Source organism: Phocoena phocoena, chromosome 15, assembly GCF_963924675.1.
Source record: "Phocoena phocoena chromosome 15, mPhoPho1.1, whole genome shotgun sequence".
Taxonomy (NCBI): domain Eukaryota; kingdom Metazoa; phylum Chordata; class Mammalia; order Artiodactyla; family Phocoenidae; genus Phocoena; species Phocoena phocoena.
The window spans coordinates 74135794-74152441 of record NC_089233.1 but is presented as its reverse complement, the minus strand read 5'-3'; the positions used below and the strand labels follow the sequence as shown (position 1 = coordinate 74152441).

At 45.5% G+C, this 16648-nt stretch overlaps 1 protein-coding gene across 11 annotated transcripts in view; it reads left to right on the top strand.

Moving 5' to 3' along the window:
- The window catches only part of ZMYND8 (zinc finger MYND-type containing 8), a 126307-nt gene that overhangs the window by 88660 nt on the left and 20999 nt on the right, over positions 1-16648 (top strand). For 6 of the 11 annotated variants that reach the window (XM_065892451.1, XM_065892456.1, XM_065892457.1 and 3 more), the window contains 4 exons: positions 20-172; positions 2832-3344; positions 7968-8204; positions 10264-10454. In XM_065892451.1, the coding sequence (XP_065748523.1) occupies positions 20-172; positions 2832-3344; positions 7968-8204; positions 10264-10454 (1094 nt within the window). Of the gene's footprint in view, positions 1-19; positions 173-2831; positions 3345-7967; positions 8340-10263; positions 10455-16648 lie in introns of all 11 variants that reach the window. The other 5 variants (XM_065892458.1, XM_065892453.1, XM_065892450.1 and 2 more) reach the window with 1 other exon arrangement.

The window sequence follows — 16648 nt, the reverse complement described above, 5'->3', positions numbered from 1 at the left end:
GTGTGATGCTGTCTTCCAGATCGAAGCAAGGCCGAGATGGATCTGAAGGAGCTGAGTGAGTCGGTCCAGCAGCAGTCGGCCCCTGTGCCTCTCATCTCTCCCAAGCGGCAGATTCGCAGCAGATTCCAGCTAAATCTTGATAAGACGATAGAGAGTTGCAAAGCACAATTAGGTATGTCTCTCGGTTTGCTTACCTCATCGTCATCATCATTACTCTTTTTAGGGATACCACCCGGATGAAATTAAAGCCCCATCCTGGCTGCCTTTTTAGCAGCTGGTTTAACCTTGAGTTGTTTGTTCAACAAAAATAGATTCCTACTCATGGCAGAATATTTCAGATTTGCTAGTTAATTGTTCAGAAGGGCTTTTTGAATTCCTCAGAGTGTATTCTTTGTGGCGGCCTGCCAGCTCGAGGTGCAGGTTATAAGAAAGTTTGGAAGCAGAAAGCGCCTCCTGAGCTTGCCTTTGTGCTTCCTCTCTGCTCACGTCAGTGTCTCCACTTCAGGGTCAAGTGTATCCCACAAGTGTCCAACACAAACCCTCCCCCTCAAGGCTAGGCCGCTTCCCCCTCGGCACATCCATCCTGCTTCTGTATCTGTCGCCTCCCTTCCTCTTCCCTGTGCTGCTGCTTTCTTACACTGCCTACCTGAATCCTGTCCCTAAGGCTGAGCTCGGGCATCACCTCCTCCAGGAAGTCTCCCCTGACTGCCCTCCCCATCTGCCCTCCTTTGCTACTTTATGTCTCTGAAACATCAGTGGTTCCTTTGTGTGGTGGTATCCCTTCCAAACTAGACTGGAAGCTCCTTGAGGGCAGGGAGGTTGCCTTATAAGGATTTGCCTTCTCCAAGGTGTACTTGGTCTTATACACATAGTAATGCTCTGGAATATTTGTTGAATAGGTAAATAAAGCTAGGAAGGTATTTATAAAGAAGTAGGGGCCAGCTGGGTCTCAGGAGAGAAAGCCAGTCCAAGGTGAGGTTTACATGTCAGTGGTTTCTCTGGACCTTTGGGTGAGAAAAGAGTTATAGTTGGGAGGCATCCGGGCTGTCAGAGGAAAGCATTCCTTGCTGGGTTGCTTGTTCGGATGAAATTTTGTAGGCCATTTAGACACCCCTCTTGGGTCCTTCCATGCAGCTGGTCTAACTCCTTGGTTTATTATTGTTAATAAGAATTTTAATATTTCCATTTACCGAGGGCTTCCTATGCCACAGACACTGTGCATAGATTGTCCCGGGAGGTCGATACTATTATCAACACCATTTTCAGGTGTTGAGAACTTCCAGTCTCAGTTCAGAAACTGAGGCTCAGAGAGGTAGTTCATTCGTTCAGGGTCACACAGCTAATAAAAGCAGAGGAGCAGGATTTGAATTCATATCCTTTGGGCTCCAGTACCCAAGCTTTTCCTGTCACATGTGTGGTCATGCTTATCCTGACATCCGACCATTAGTTAACAGTCGCATAAGCCCTAGGATCCAGAAATTAAACCAAATCTGGGTTTTTGTATTTTGATTCTTTCAGTTTTGACTGAGCCCTGGAGGAAGTGGGTATAATTCACTCATGATCCTGCGGGGCTGTTCATGGCTCTTACCCTTTTAAGAGTTTCCCTTCCGTGGGTCTGGGTCAGGATAGTGACCCCACTCACGATAACCATTGCTCTAGAATGAGGGAAACACAGAGTTGATGGGGATTTCCTCTTTTCAGAATTTTCGCGGGCAGTAGTATTTACCTACAGACGGATGACACCCATTACCGAGAGCAGGAAACATAAATGGGTTAAATGGAACTGTTGTTAGAATATACTTTTGCCCATTTTTGTCTGTATATGTATGAAACTCCTGCTGTTTTATCTTTTTTCCCTTTTGATAGAGACATGGAAATGGATGACTTTCCTCTTGACTCCATTGCATGTAGAAAAACAATGCAAACACAGTGACAGTTGACTCCGCCTCAGTTCAGGGAGCAAGATGGGGACCGGGCAGCTGGGTCACCTGTAGGCAGTGCTCCCCCACCTGAAGGGGCCAGTGGCTCTCAGCCCCAGCGAGCCTTGCAGGCCTGTGACCCAGAGAGGCCAGATCTTCTGCTGTTTCAGCACAAGCCCGCCATCTTGATTTCTGTGAAATTTCCTGATTTGTGAATTGGCCAGCAAGTTCTAAGTTTAAAAAAAAAAAAAGCCAACAAATAACAAAATACCCAAAAGCATTGGGTCAAACCATTGCTTCCTAAATAACACGTCTGCTCGCCAGATGTGACTCATGGGCTGTGAGTTTGCAACCTCCGCTTTAAGGCTTTGGTTTATTTCTTTGAGTCCTTGACACAAAGGGTAAAGGACTTTAACGCTTCGGGAATTTGTGGGAAGAGTGTTGGTGGCGAGTCAGGAGCCCAGGGTTCTGGCCTCGCTTCTCTGTCTTGGTTTTCTTTGTGTCCTAGAACAAGTGATTTCTCTGGGTCTCTATCTTCTAATCCGTAAAATGGATCTGTTTTAACAGCACAGGTCTGGCATTCCTTCTCTTCCATCCCTCCCATTGTCAGTGTCCCAGTGAGTTATCCATAATGCAAAGATTGAGCTCTGGATAACTTCGAAATTCATGTTGTTTGGTCCCATGTCATCTTTGAATGTCAATAACTAAAACCCTTTGCAGACAAGTTCCATTTGTCGGCTGTCGTCAGCTGCAGCTTGAGCGCACTGCTAACCCCACCAGGCCAGTGTGATGCGATTTGAAATGCTTTTTTTTTTTTATTCCAGCGTTGGGCGTGGAAAATGGTTGTGATTTTTTGGTCCTGCTCTTTATTTTGTGAGTACGCCACATGCTGGGTTTTCTTTTTGAATTTAGGCATAAATGAAATCTCAGAAGATGTTTATACGGCTGTAGAACACAGCGATTCTGAGGATTCCGAGAAGTCAGATAGTAGCGGTAGTGACTCTATCAGTGATGAGGAGCAGAGGTCCAAGAATGAGCCGGAAGATGCCGAAGACAAAGAGGATGCTCAGATGGACAAAGAGCCATCTGCTGTCAAAAAAAAGCCCAAACTGGCAAACCCCATGGAGACAAAAGAGGAGCTGAAAGTCAGCACGTCGCCAGCCAGCGAGAAAGCAGACCCAGGCTTGGCCAAGGAGAAGACTAGCCCTCAGCCCGACAAGGACTTTTCAGACAAAGCAAAACCCTTGCCTCATCCCACAAAGGATAAGCTGAAGGGAAAAGATGAGACGGATTCCCCAACAGTGCATTTGGGCCTGGACTCCGATTCAGAGAGCGAACTTGTCATAGATTTAGGAGAAGACCATTCTGGGCGGGAGGGTCGAAAAAATAAGAAGGAACCCAAAGAACCATCTCCCAAGCAGGAGGGTAAGTGATTGTACCCGTTTCTGGTTTCTTGATTTGGTTTTAGAATGCCACCTTGCAATTTGTGTTATCTCAAGTCAGGTGACCCTCTCACATCACAAAGGGTGGAGTAGCAAAGCTTGGATTGGCTCCAGGTCACCTAGCTAGTTACTGAGCTGGACCAGGACTTAAACTAAGCCTGCCCACCTTTCACCTGCTCAGTACCCGATGTGGCTGATTTTGAGCACAGAAAAATAAGTCTCTTAGAAAGTAGTTGCTTCTAGCTGTTAGGTCATTTTTAGCCTCAGCAGCTTCTTTTCCAGTAGGCTCACTCATTTCCCTAAAGTGTTTGTCAACATTTAGACATTTGACAAGGCTGAAATTGTTAGATGTGTTCAGTTGGAAGATCTTGATAAGTTTAGCCTCCCTTACCTCCCCTCACGTTGCCCAGGCATCTCAAAGTGCTTTTTCTTACCAGAATACAAGACCATTTGGGTAGGTGGCACCAGGACGCTGAGTTCTTGAGCCACTAGAAATCAGAGGGGCGTTGTATGACGCCTGCCTGAGTTGGTGTTCCGCCATATTTGCGATGAACGGACGTGGGCCCAGGGTTTCTCAGCCTTGGCACTGTTGACATTTTGTGCTGGATAATTCTTTGTCCTGTGCACTGGAGGATGTTTGGCAGCATCCCTGGCCTCTTCTTACTGGATGCTGGTAGCACTTGCCCAGTGGTGGCCATCAGAAATGTCTTGACATGGCCGGATGTCCCCTCGGGGGCAGAATCTCCCCCAGTTGAGAACCCCATTGCCCGAGCTCAGCGGTTCTCTCTTTGCCGCTGAACCAGTAGTGGCTGCCCTCAAACCTGCTGCAGCCCAGGCATGTCGGCAAACCCTCCAGCAGGAACGTGGGAATGATTAGAAGGATGTCCCTCCCATTGAAGAAGCAGTCAGCACATTTTTCAACTGGTTTGACTAGTGGGTGGTGAGGGGATTCCAACAGGCCTGAGAAAGGTAATGAAGAATTAATTAAGGGCCAGGAGAAACATGGCCTAAGGACAAATTAGAGGTTGTAGCCATAAAACCTCATGGACTTCGTGAGTTACTTAAGGGGGTATTCAGGTTTAATTTTTGACTATGCTTAACTTCTGACAGGAGCTAACTTCTGAGTTCTGTATCCCCTGGGGATTTCTTAGGCTGGCTTGCTTAAAGCAAGAGGGGGATGGGCTTTGAGAATCTTTCCTCTGTGTTTGTATCAAAGTGACCTGTTCCGGAACCTCCATTCCTGCAGTTCATCAAAAGAGGATGGAATGTCTCTCAATGGTACAAGGGAGGAAGAGAGAGAGGCAGTTGGGTGGGACAGGAAGGATGGCCCACCACACCATCCTTTAGAATTATGAATGGCATCTGAAAAATCCGATTCTTTTGTGGATTGGGGTTTGAGGGACTACCTCAGGTGTTGCAGAAAACTGTAGGAGTAGCATTTATTCCACGAGGTTTGTGGGAATATTGGGGCACAGATGGCAGTGTTCCTGTGAATGATACATTTATGCTATTCCTCTCTTTCTGGAGTAGATCTTTTTTTTTTTTTTCTTTTTTTGCGGTACGCGGGCCTCTCACTGTTGTGGCCTCTCCCGTTGAGGAGCACAGGCTCCGGACGCGCAGGCTCAGTGGCCGTGGCTCACGGGCCCAGCCGCTCCGCGGCACGTGAGATCTTCCCGGATCGCGACACGAACCCGTGTCCCCTGCATCGGCAGGCGGACTCTCAACCACTGCGCCACCAGGGAAGCCCTGGAGTAGATCTTTTGATTGGTTGTGGTTTTTTTGCCCCTTCCAGAAAGAATTTGTGACAGATTGATAAGAAACGAAATGAAAATCAAGAAATCAGTGTAAAAGATGAAGGTAGAATAGTGAGAGTTCTGGGGAAAATTTGTATACAAAAATACATACTGTTCCAGCCTTCAGAGTTAGCAAAGTTGGGCTTCCATTTTGACTCTGAGCTCCCTAGCAGTCAAAGCAAAAAGGGAAACATATGAGTCCCTTAAAAGATCTCATGTTTTCCTCCAAAATAAAAAGCATTCCAATTGATTAAATGAAAGTGAGCTCTTCCTCCCACTGGTATCTGCAGGAAGTTTCTCCAGGAGTCCCCGAGTGTGTGGTGGACTTTTAAGCTGAAGGTGTCTCTGAAACATAATTCAGAGCGGCTTCCCAGGGGTTGGGGCAAGACTGCCTAGTCTGAAATCCAGAGCCCCCCGATGGTGGTTTGGGTATTGAAGAATCAGCTTCGTGTCACTCTGCAGTTGAGCATCTTCAGTTAGGAATGCGGCTTCTGCACAGAATATGAATCCTCAGATAGCAAAATGGCTTTTCTAGCTAGTGCTCTCCGAACAGAGGCCAAAGGAGCTCGCTTAACAACCTTTACTACGCTTACCCTGTAACATCAGTCATTTCCATCCTTCTCTTAAAAGTCGTTTTTTTAAGGTACAAGACCGTGACCAAAGTCTGGAATAAGTAGGTTAGTTTGATGGGGCCGCTTTTGGAGTGTTGGCCTTTAAGAAATTCACCCTTTTTGAGGCTACAGGTGATTATACACTCCCAATTTCTAGGACAAATGGAATTTTCCATGGCCTTTACCCCGCCTCCATAAACCATCAGAATCCTCTAGAAATTAAAATGTTTTAGTGTCTAAATGAAACCCCCCCCCGCCCCCCCCGCCAAGAGTGCTTCGAGCCTGGAAACTTTTCAGATTGCACACTCCTGTTTTTTTATTTGGGAAAGAGCTCCAGCCGTGACTCATGCAGACTGGTTACCCATCTGCAAAGCCAGCTGTTTGCTTTTGCAAGACAGGAGAGAGAAGAGGACCTTTTTGCGGTTGCCCTTTGCCCAAGGAGGGACCAGGCTAGTTAATCAACCAGGACAATATATTTTTTGGTCACATGGCAGAAAAGGGAGGCATTAAAGTTGCTTCTGCAGGTTAGAAGCCCTGCCTGGGGGGACCCTCCCAGTGTGGGGCTTTTAGAAGGGCCAAGTTCAAAGCCACCTCTGCCCCGGGAAGGGGCAGGGGCTATATCCGGTATCTGGCAGGTCATCCCAGGGAAGGATGGGGGCTCCTCACTGCAGGTAGAGCTCTTCTCCCAGCCCACCCTGTGTTCCTGCCAATGAACTTGGCTGGACTCTTCCCCAGAGGAGCGGGAGAGCCAGCCAGGTGTGATAACCACCAAGAAGACACCGCCCCCCCCCCCCGCCCCCCGAGTCAGAAAAGTCAGCCTGTCTTTTCCTCTCACACTCCTTGGTTTCCCCAAACCGACAGTTTACTGAAAATCCCCCCTAGAATAATCAAGCCCGTGCCTTTCCTGGCTGATAGAAATCTAAAAAAGACAGGTGTAATCCTTATTAGATGTTGAGGCACATTGTCAAGATCAAGGGTGCTGATTTGCACCCGTGTTTTGTGTGTGAACCCCAGGGAATCCTCTCTGGGGGCAGGTTCACCTCTCCAGTGCCAGGGGCTGCTGCAGTGACTACTGACCACACACCCCTTTTACAGATGAGCACTCACGAGGTCACACCCCCTTCTACGCTGCTCAGTGCTTTTGGCTCTAACCTGCCTTCTTGCCACCCCTCCTCACTGCCTGCCCTCACTTACCAAAATGCTGTCTATTCCTGAGCATGTCTTGGCGAAAGCTGTTCCCCTCCAAATTCTCCCTGCTGCCTGTTGAAATCCTGCGCTCCACCCCCATAGCCCAGCTCCTCCCAGGAGACATACTCTGAAAGGCAGCTTTTTCCAAACTTGAGTCACTCGCATTCATTATTTTTGCCATTCCTAAGTCCTGCCTGTATAATTACGGACTTAATATTTTTATCTGAAACAACAGCTCTTTAAAAAAAACAACAACTCAATTTTAGACTTAAACTTGACCATCACACAGTAGGTAAAACAGTATAGTGTGCTCTACATAAAAGACGCAACAGGAATAACTACAGTCAAAACAAAAGCAAGGCATCTAAATTCTAGATAGATACCATTGTGCTGAGGAAGGTTCTGTCCTTGGGGTGGAATTCCCTTTAGTGTTAGGTGTCAAGGCTCCCAGGACCACACCGAGACTGTTCTGAAGGGAATCAGAAGAGATTAAAGAAGATACTCTTCTTTCTGGGTCACTTGTTGTTATTCAGTGCTTTGGCCTATGGGAAGCCGTCTGGTTCTTTGGGGTGCATGCTTTCTAGGTTCCCTGGCCAAAGAAAGCGTTTCTCTTAATCTCTGGATTGACTTTGGCTGGGTCTTTCTCAAAGTGCTTGCCCAACTTTAACTTTGTAAAACAAGACACTTGCAGTGATTCTGTTCATCCACTGCGTCGTCTACTAGTAGGTGAGCGACTTGAGGGCAGGGGCTGGGTCAGGTTGGCCTCGGTCCCCCAGACGCCTCGACATACGTCTCAGATGTGAGCAAGTGCACGGAACACAAGGGGGCTGATGTTTTAAGATACAGCATGCTGCCGAAGTGGCCTGAGCGTATTGTGTAAGTGCCCATTCCCTGGGGGTCTTTGGCATGCTAGCCTCTGATGGTCACCCAGAACTTGGTGGTGTAGAGACCCTGCAGGCCAGCCTGAGTCAAATCTACTCTTTGTTTGTTTGTTTTTTCACGCATTGGCTTTAGTCGTAGGTAAAGCTCCACCATCCACGACGGCGGGCAGCCAGTCTCCCCCCGAAACGCCGGTCCTCACCCGCTCTTCTGCCCAAACTCCCACGGCTGGTGTCACGGCTACCACCAGCACCACATCCACGGTCACGGCCCCGGCCGCCGCTGCCACAGGAAGCCCAGTGAAAAAGCAGAGGCCGCTTTTACCGAAGGAGACGGCCCCGGCCGTGCAGCGGGTCGTGTGGAACTCCTCAAGTAAGTTTCAAACGTCCTCCCAAAAGTGGCACATGCAGAAGATGCAACGCCAGCAGCAGCAGCAAAACCAGCAGCAAAACCAGCAGCCTCAGTCTTCCCAGGGGACGAGATATCAGACCAGACAGGCCGTGAAAGGTACCGAGCCTCCCCTTCTGCTCTCCGTGGCGCCCGGTCCCTTTTTGGCCACATGGACAGGAGAAAAATGATCGTTTTATTTTTTCAGTTCCCCTTGGTTTCCTGGTTACTGTATCCTGGAGGCCTCACACATTCCATTTGGCATTATTTTTAAAAATTGTTTTCCAACTTGCTTTGTACTTTTCTTTTTTCTTTTTTTTTCCCATTTTATAAATACATGCCTACGTTCTTCTTAGAAAGGGGTGAAATAGACACATAGACACAAAAATCTGTTGTCTTGATTGATTTGCCATTTCATTCTCCACCCTTTCTCAGAGGTCACTGTTAACCGTAAGATCTTTTTGATGCATGTATGCATATATATTTATGTATATATGTGACTTCATAAAGGTATTACTTTTTTTTCTTTTTTCTTTTTTAAAACATAAAAATGGTACCATACTTGCTTTTTTCCGTGCCCCCCCTCCCCCCATCAGCATGTTTTGGAGGTCTGTCCATGTCAGTACATACAGCTCTACCTTATTCTTTTGGACTGCTGCATAGTTTCTTTAAAGTATTCCCCTACTGATGGACATATAGGTTGCTTCCAGTTTTTTTCCTGTTGTAAGTAGTGCTGCAGTGAATACCTTTGTTTAAGTTTCCTTGTGCACATCCATGAACCCCCGGACATTGTTTTGGAAAGAGTACAGTGTGAGAAGTTGGTAGCAAAGGTTACCTTAATAGCTAGCAATTGGCCTCACACACAAGAAGAGCCAGCATCAAGAACCAGTTGCTGAAGTGTGGAATCCTAGCTCCCGGCAGGAGGCTCCATCTGGAGCTGATGGAAAGCTGAACCGTCTGGTGGGTACCAGTTGGCCCAGCTCTTGTGAGCACTGATGTAGAATCTTGTTCCCCTGGGAAACCTGCATCGAGATCCTTGAAGGTTGGGCTCCTTGATTGAAACTCCCACATGCTGAGTGCACCCCTGTGAGTAGGACTGTTAAAAGAGTCGCAGCAGGACGTGGGGTTGAAGAGTAGCCAGTTCTTGAATTGGCTGCCGTTGAAACCCTTCAAAGATCGAGGGGAGGGCAGACTGAAAGATTGGACTCGCAGCATTGAAGGACAGCTGGATTGATCTCGCTGTTTGAAGAGTCGTTGGGACAGAACCGAGTCTAGGATGTTTCATGTTGGGGTGACCAGTTCCGGTCTTCTGAATTCATCCCCCTTAAGCATAGTGAGCCTTCCCCAGGGGAATTTAGGTGCGGGCAAGAAGGAGCTCATTGATGGTGTGATTCTTAAATCCCAGATTATCTTGTCAGAGATAAGCAAAGCTGGCCACTAGTTAAAGTAGTAAAGACAGATTTTAATCGGCTCTATACTATTGCAGTAGGGTAAAAAGTCCAGTGTGAACTGAATATGTACACAGGGTACTGGGCGTTTTAAAGGGAGAATTCGGGAATAGGGAGGGGGGTGGGCAGAGGCTCTGAAGAGTCAGAAAGTGAAAATTTACATAAAGTGGGAAGGGGGTGTTGGTCCATTTGAAACATCTGGGTTTGCTAACTGGTACCTATTGAAGGTAGGCTCCGACCCTCCCACAGAGACTGGGAGATGGGCCCCATCATTAGGTGTTGGCTGGAATATACAGTCGGTTCATTCGGCAGCCTTGTGTTTTCTCAGTCAGGGACCTTAAGGGGGCAAGGGTCACCCTAGGGATGCAGCCTTGAGCTGTTAGAAACTATATTCGTCTTTATAGACCAAGGTGGAAGCCTCGTTGAGAAAGAGCTCAGAGGAGCCTGGCTAGGGTTTGGCCAAGGAGAGAGTCTTTGTCACTTGAAAGTAGAGAAACTCGCAGGGTGTTTGTCAGAGGCTCTGCTCCCCACCACAGTTTTCTACTGGGATGGCCTTCCCGCGGCAGTGGGGTGACCAGGACCCTTTGCTTTCCTAGCTGTCCAGCAGAAGGAGATCACGCAGAGCCCGTCCACCTCCACCATCACCCTGGTGACTAGCACCCAGTCGTCGCCCCTGGTCACCAGCTCGGGGTCCACGAGCACCCTCGCCTCTTCAGTAAGCGCAGACCTGCCCATCGCCACCGCCTCAGCAGATGTTGCCGCGGACATCGCCAAGTACACTAGCAAAGTGAGTGCCGGCGGGATGTGGGAGGATTGGCTTCCCAACAGGAACCACTTGGGTCATGACCTTGCAGGTTTTAGAGGGTGCTTGGGAGGGAAGACCCTGCTTTTACTGAGGATCTCTAAGACCAGACTCTTCCATTTGGGGTTGATGTGGGGTGTAAACAGAGAAATATAGAAAGGACTGACCCTTCCTCTGAGAGGGCTTAAGATTCTAAGAGGAAAATGACATAGAATCGAAATTACCCTTCGACATTCAAGTCACTCATTAGGAACAGATTTTCCTTAAGCCGCTGAAGCAGATGACTGTCCTTCAGTTCACAACCGACCAAGGGGTTAGTTTGCATTTAGAAGCCGTGTGGGACAAAAGTGACAGAGGCTTAAACACAAGACTTGCAAGGTTCCATGCCTGCACTTAGATCTTTCCAGCAACCAAGGTGGACCGGGGAGTGATGGATTCCCTCCCGGACTCATGCACACTTTTGGCATATTCCTTGTCGAGCAGTGTGGTGAGCAGGCTCGCCTGCCGTCTGTTCACTCGTGGGCACCCTCTCGGTGCAGGCTCTGGCTCGCTCTTCTCTCTCTCTCTCTCTTAAAGTTTATTTTATTGAGGTATACTTGATTTACAATGTTGTGTTAATTTCTACTCTATAGCAAAGTGATTCAGTTATACATATATTCTTTTCCATTATGGTTTATCACAGGATACTGATTATAGTTCCCTATGCTGTACAGTAAGACCTTGTTGTTTATTCTGCATATTTATAATAGTTTGCATCTGCTAATCCCAAACTCCAGTCCATTCCTTCCCCGCTCCCTCTCTCTTAATTTGCCAAGTGCTTTTATGCTTACCGTTGAATTCAGGCGAATAAAAAGCCTGTAGCTCTCGGACTTCCCTGGCAGTCCAGTGGTTAAGACTCTGCGCTTCCACTGCAGGCTGTGTGGGTTCGATCCCTCGTTGGGAAGCTAAGATCCCTCATACTGCACCATGCAGCCAAAAAGTAGGGGAAAGAAAAAAAAAGGCTTCAGTTCTCCTTGCTGTCAAATGAGAGTACTCTGGAGTGATGTGCAGGTTCATGTCAGTAGACCACCTGGTAGTAAGAATAACCACCAGAAAGACAGCTCCCTGGGAACAGGGTTTTATCTGTTCTGCTCATTGCTGGGGCTTAGAACAGTGTCTGGCACACAGCAGATGACCGATACATAGTCGTCAAATGAAAGCGTGTTGCTGCCTAATTCTCATTATTGGGCTTCTTAGTATCACTAACTCTTCTTTAAAAAAATTATTATAAGTTATCTATTTTATACATATTAGTGTATACATGTCAATCCCAATCTCCCAGTTCATCACCCCCTCCACCCCCTGCTTTCCCCCCTTGGTGTCCATACGTTTGTTCTCTACATCTGTGTCTCAATTTCTGCCCTGCAAACTAGTTCATCTGTACCATTTTTCTAGGTTCCACATATGTGCGTTAATATACGATATTTGTTTTTCTCTTTCTGACTGACTTCAATCTCTATGACAATCTGTAGATCCATCATATCTCTACAAATGACACTATTTAGTTCCTTTTTATGGCTGAGTAATATTCCTTTGTACTCCATCTTCTTTTTCCATTCGTCTGTTGATGGGCATTTAGGTTGCTTTCATGACCTAGCTATTGTAAATAGTGCTGCCATGAGCATTGAGGTGCATGTGTCTTTTTTTTTTTTTTTTTTTTTTTTTTGTGCGGTATGCGGGCCTCTCACTGCCGTGGCCTCTCCCGTTGCGGAGCACAGGCTCAGCGGCCATGGCTCACGGGCCCAGCCGCTCCGCGGCATGTGGGATCTTCCGAGACCGGGGCACGAACCCGCGCCCCCTGCATCAGCAGGCAGACTCTCAACCACTGCGCCACCAGGGAAGCCCGCATGTGTCTTTTTGAACTGTGGTTTTCTCTGGGTATATGCCCAGTAATGGGATTGCTGGGTCATATGGTAATTCTATTTTTATTTTTTTAAGGACCCTCCATACTGTTTTCCATAGTGGCTGTATCAATTTACATTCCCGCCAACAGTGCAAGAGGGTTCCCTTTTCTCCACACCCTCCCTCTACAGCATTAGTTGTTTGTAGATTTTCTGGTTATGCCCTTTCTAACTGGTGTGAGGTGATACCTCATTGTAGTTTTGATTTGCATTTCTCTAATAATTAGTGATGTTGAGCAGCTTTTCATGTGCTTCCTGGCCATCTGTATGTCTTCTTTGGAGAAATGTCTATTTAGGTCTTCTGCCCATTTTTGGATTGGGTTGTTTGTTTTTTTAATATTGAGCTGCATGAGCTGTTTATATACTTTGGAGATTAATCCTTTGTCCGTTGATTCGTTTGCAAATATTTTCTCCCATTCTGAGGGTTGTCTTTTTGTCTTGTTTGTAGTTTCCTTTGCTGTGCAAAAGCTTTTAGGTTTCATTAGGTCCCATTTGTTTATTTTTGTTTTAGTTTCCATTACTCTAGGAGGTGGATCAAAAAAGATCTTGCTGGGCTTCCCTGGTGGCGCAGTGGTTGGGAGTCCGCCTGCCAATGCAGGGGACGCGGGTTCGTGCCCCGGTCCAGGAGGATCCCGCGTGCCGCGGAGCGGCTGGGCCCGTGAGCCATGGCTGCTGGGCCTGCGCGTCCGGAGTCTGTGCTCCGCAACGGGAGGGGCCGCAGCGGTGAGAGGCCCGCGTACCGCAAAAAAAAAAAAGATCTTGCTGTGATTTATGTCAAAGAGTGTTCTTCCTATGTTTTCCTCTAAAAGCTTTATAGTGTCCAGTCTTATATTTAGGTCTCTAATCCATTTTGAATTTATTTTTGTGTATGGTGTTAGGGAGTGTCCTAATTTCATTCTTTTACATGTAGCTGTCCAGTTTTCCCAGCACCACTTATTGAAGAGACTCTCTTTTCTTCATTGTATATCCTTGCCTCCCTTGTCGTAGATTAGTTGATCATAGGTGTGTGGGTTTATCTCTGGGCTTTCTGTCCTGTTCCATTGATCTATATTTCTATTTTTGTACCAGTACCATAATGTCTTGATAACTGTAGCTTTGTAGTATAGTCTGAAGGTCAGGGAGTCTGATTCCCCCAGTTCTGTTTTTTTCCCTCAAGGCCGCTTTGGCTATTTGGGGTCTTCTGTGTCTCCATACAAATTTTAAGATTTTTTGTTTTACTTCTGCAAAAAATGCCATTGGTAATTTGATAGGAATTGCATTCAATCTGTAGATTGCTTTGGGTAGTATAGTCATTTTCACAATATTGATTCTTCCAGTCCAAGAACATGGTATATCTCTCCATCTGTTTGTATCATCTTTAATTTCTTTCATCAGTGTCTTATAGCATAGTTTGTCTCCCTAGGTAGGTTTATTCCTAGGTATTTTATTCTTTTTGTTGCAGTGGTAAATGGGAGTGTTACCTTAATTTCTCATACAGGTTTTTCATCATTAGTGTATAGGAAAGCAAGAGATATCTGTGCTTGAATTTTGTGTCCTGCAACTTTACCAAACTCATTATCTCTAGTAGTTTTCTGGTGGCATCTTTAGGATTCTGTATGTATAGCATCATGTCATCTGCAAACAGTGACAGTTTCACTTCTTCTTTTCCAGTTTGTATTCCTTTTATTTCTTTTTCTTCTCTGATTGCCGTGGCTAGGACTCCCAAAACTATGTTGAATAATAGTGGTGAGAGTGGACATCGTTGTCTTTTTCCTGATCTTAGGGGAAATGCTTTCGGTTTTTCACCATTGAGAATGATGTTTGCTGTGGGTTTGCTGTATATGGCCTTTATTATTTTGAAGTAGGTTCCCTCTATGCCCACTTTCTGGAGAGTTTTTATCATAAATGGGTGTTGAATTTTGTCCAAAGCTTTTTCTGTATCTATTGAGATGATCATATGGTTTTTATTCTCCAGTTTGTTAATATGGTGTATCACATTGATTGATTTGCATATATAGAAGAATCCTTGCATCCCTGGGTTAAATCCCACTTGATCATGGTGTATGATCCTTTTAATGTGGTGTTGGAATCTGTTTGCTAGTATTTTGTTGAGGATTTTTGCCTCTGTATTCATCAGTGATATTGGTCTGTAATTTTCTTTTTTGGTAGTATCTTTTTCTGGTTTTGGTATCAGGGTGATGGTGGCCTCATAGATTGAGTTTGGGAGTGTTCCTTCCTCTGCAATATTTTGGAAGAGTTTGAGAAGGATGGGTGTTAGCTCTTCTTTAAATGTTTGATAGAATTCACCTGTGAAGCCATCTGGTCCTGGACTTTTGTTTGTTGGAAGATTTTTAATTACAGTTTCAATTTCATTACTTGTGATTCCTCTGTTCATATATTCTCTTTCTTCCTGGTTCAGTCTTGGAAGGTTATACCTTTGTAAGAATTTGTCCATTTCTTCTAGGTTGTCCATTTTATTGGCATAGAGTTGCTTGTAGTAGTCTCTTAGGATGCTTTGTCTTTCTGGGGTGTCTGTTGTAACTTCTCCTTTTTCACTTCTAATTATATTGATTTGAGTCCTCTCCTTTTTCTTGATGAGTCTGTCTAATGGTTTATCAATTTTGTTTATCTTCTCAAAGAACCAGCTTTTAGTTTTATTAATCTTTGCTATTGTTTTCTTTGTTTCTATTTCATTTATTTCTGCTCTGCTCTTCATGATTTCTTTCCTTCTTCTAACTTTGGGTTTTGTTTGTTCTTCTTTCTCTAGTTCCTTTAGGTGTAAGGTTAGGTTGTTTATTTGAGATTTTTCTTGTTTCTTGATGTAGGCTTGTAAAGCTATAAACTTCCCTCTTAGAATTGCTTTTGCTGCATCCCATAGATTTTTTTTTTTTTTTTTTATGCGGTACGTGGGCCTCTCACTGTTGTGGCCTCTCCCATTGCGGAGCACAGCCTCCAGATGCGCAGGCTCAGCGGCCATGGCTCACGGGCCCAGCCGCTCCGCGGCATGTCGGATCTTCCCGGACTGGGGCACGAACCTGTGTCCCCTGCATCGGCAGGCGGACTCTCAACCACGGCGCCACCAGGGAAGCCCCATCCCATAGATTTCGGATTGTTGTCTTTTCATTGTCATTCGTCTCTAGGTAGTTTTTGATTTCCTCTTTGATTTCTTCAGTAATCTCTTGGTTATTTGGTAATGTATTGTTTAGCCTCCATGTGTTTGTGTTTTTTATGTTTTTTTCCCTGTAATTGATTTGTAATCTCATAGCGTTGCGGTCAGAAAAGATGTTTGATATGATTTAAACTTTCTTAAATTTACTGAGGCTTGATTTGTGACCCAAGATGTGATATGTCCTGGAGAATGTTCCATGTGCACTTGATAAGAAAGTGTAAACTGCTGTTTTTGGATGGAATGTCCTCTAAATAGCAATTAAATCTTTCTGGTCTATTGTGTCATTTAAAGCTTGTGTTTCCTTATTTGTTTTCATTTTGGATGATGTGTCCATTGGTGTAAGTGAGGTGTTAAAGTCCCCCACTGTTGTGCTACTGTCGATTTCCTCTTTTATAGCTGTTAGCAGTTCCCTTATGTATTGCGGTGCTCCTATGTTGGGTGCATATATATTTATAATTGTTGTATCTTCTTCTTGGTTTGATCCCGTGATCATTATGTAGTGTCCTTCCTTGTCTTTGTAACATTCTTTATTTTAAAGTCTATTTTATCTGATATGAGTATTGCTCCTCCAGCTTTCTTTGGATTTCCACTTGCATGGAATATCTTTTTCCATCCCCTTGCTTTCGGTCTGTATGTGTCTCTAGGTCTGAAGTGGGTCTCTTGTAGACAGCATATATATGGGTCTTGTTTTTGTATCCATTCAGCGAGCCTGTGTCTTTTGGTTGGAGCATTTAGTCCATTCATGTTTAAGGTAATTATTGATGTGTAAGTTCCTATTACCATTTCTTAATTGTTTTGGGTATGTTTTTGTAGGTCCTTTTCTTCTCTTGTGTTTCCCACTTAGAGAAGTTCCTTTAGCGTTTGTTGTAGAGCTGGTTTGGTGGTGCTGAATTCTCTTAGGTTTTGTTTGTCTGTAAAGCTTTTGATTTCTCTATCGAATCTGAATGAGATCCTTGCTGGATAGAGTAATCTTGGTTGTAGGTTCTTCCCTTTCATCACTTTAAATATGTCATGCGGCTCCCTTCTGGCTTGTAGAGTTTCTGCTGAGAAATCAGCTGTTAACCTTATGGGAGTTCCCTTGTATGTTATTT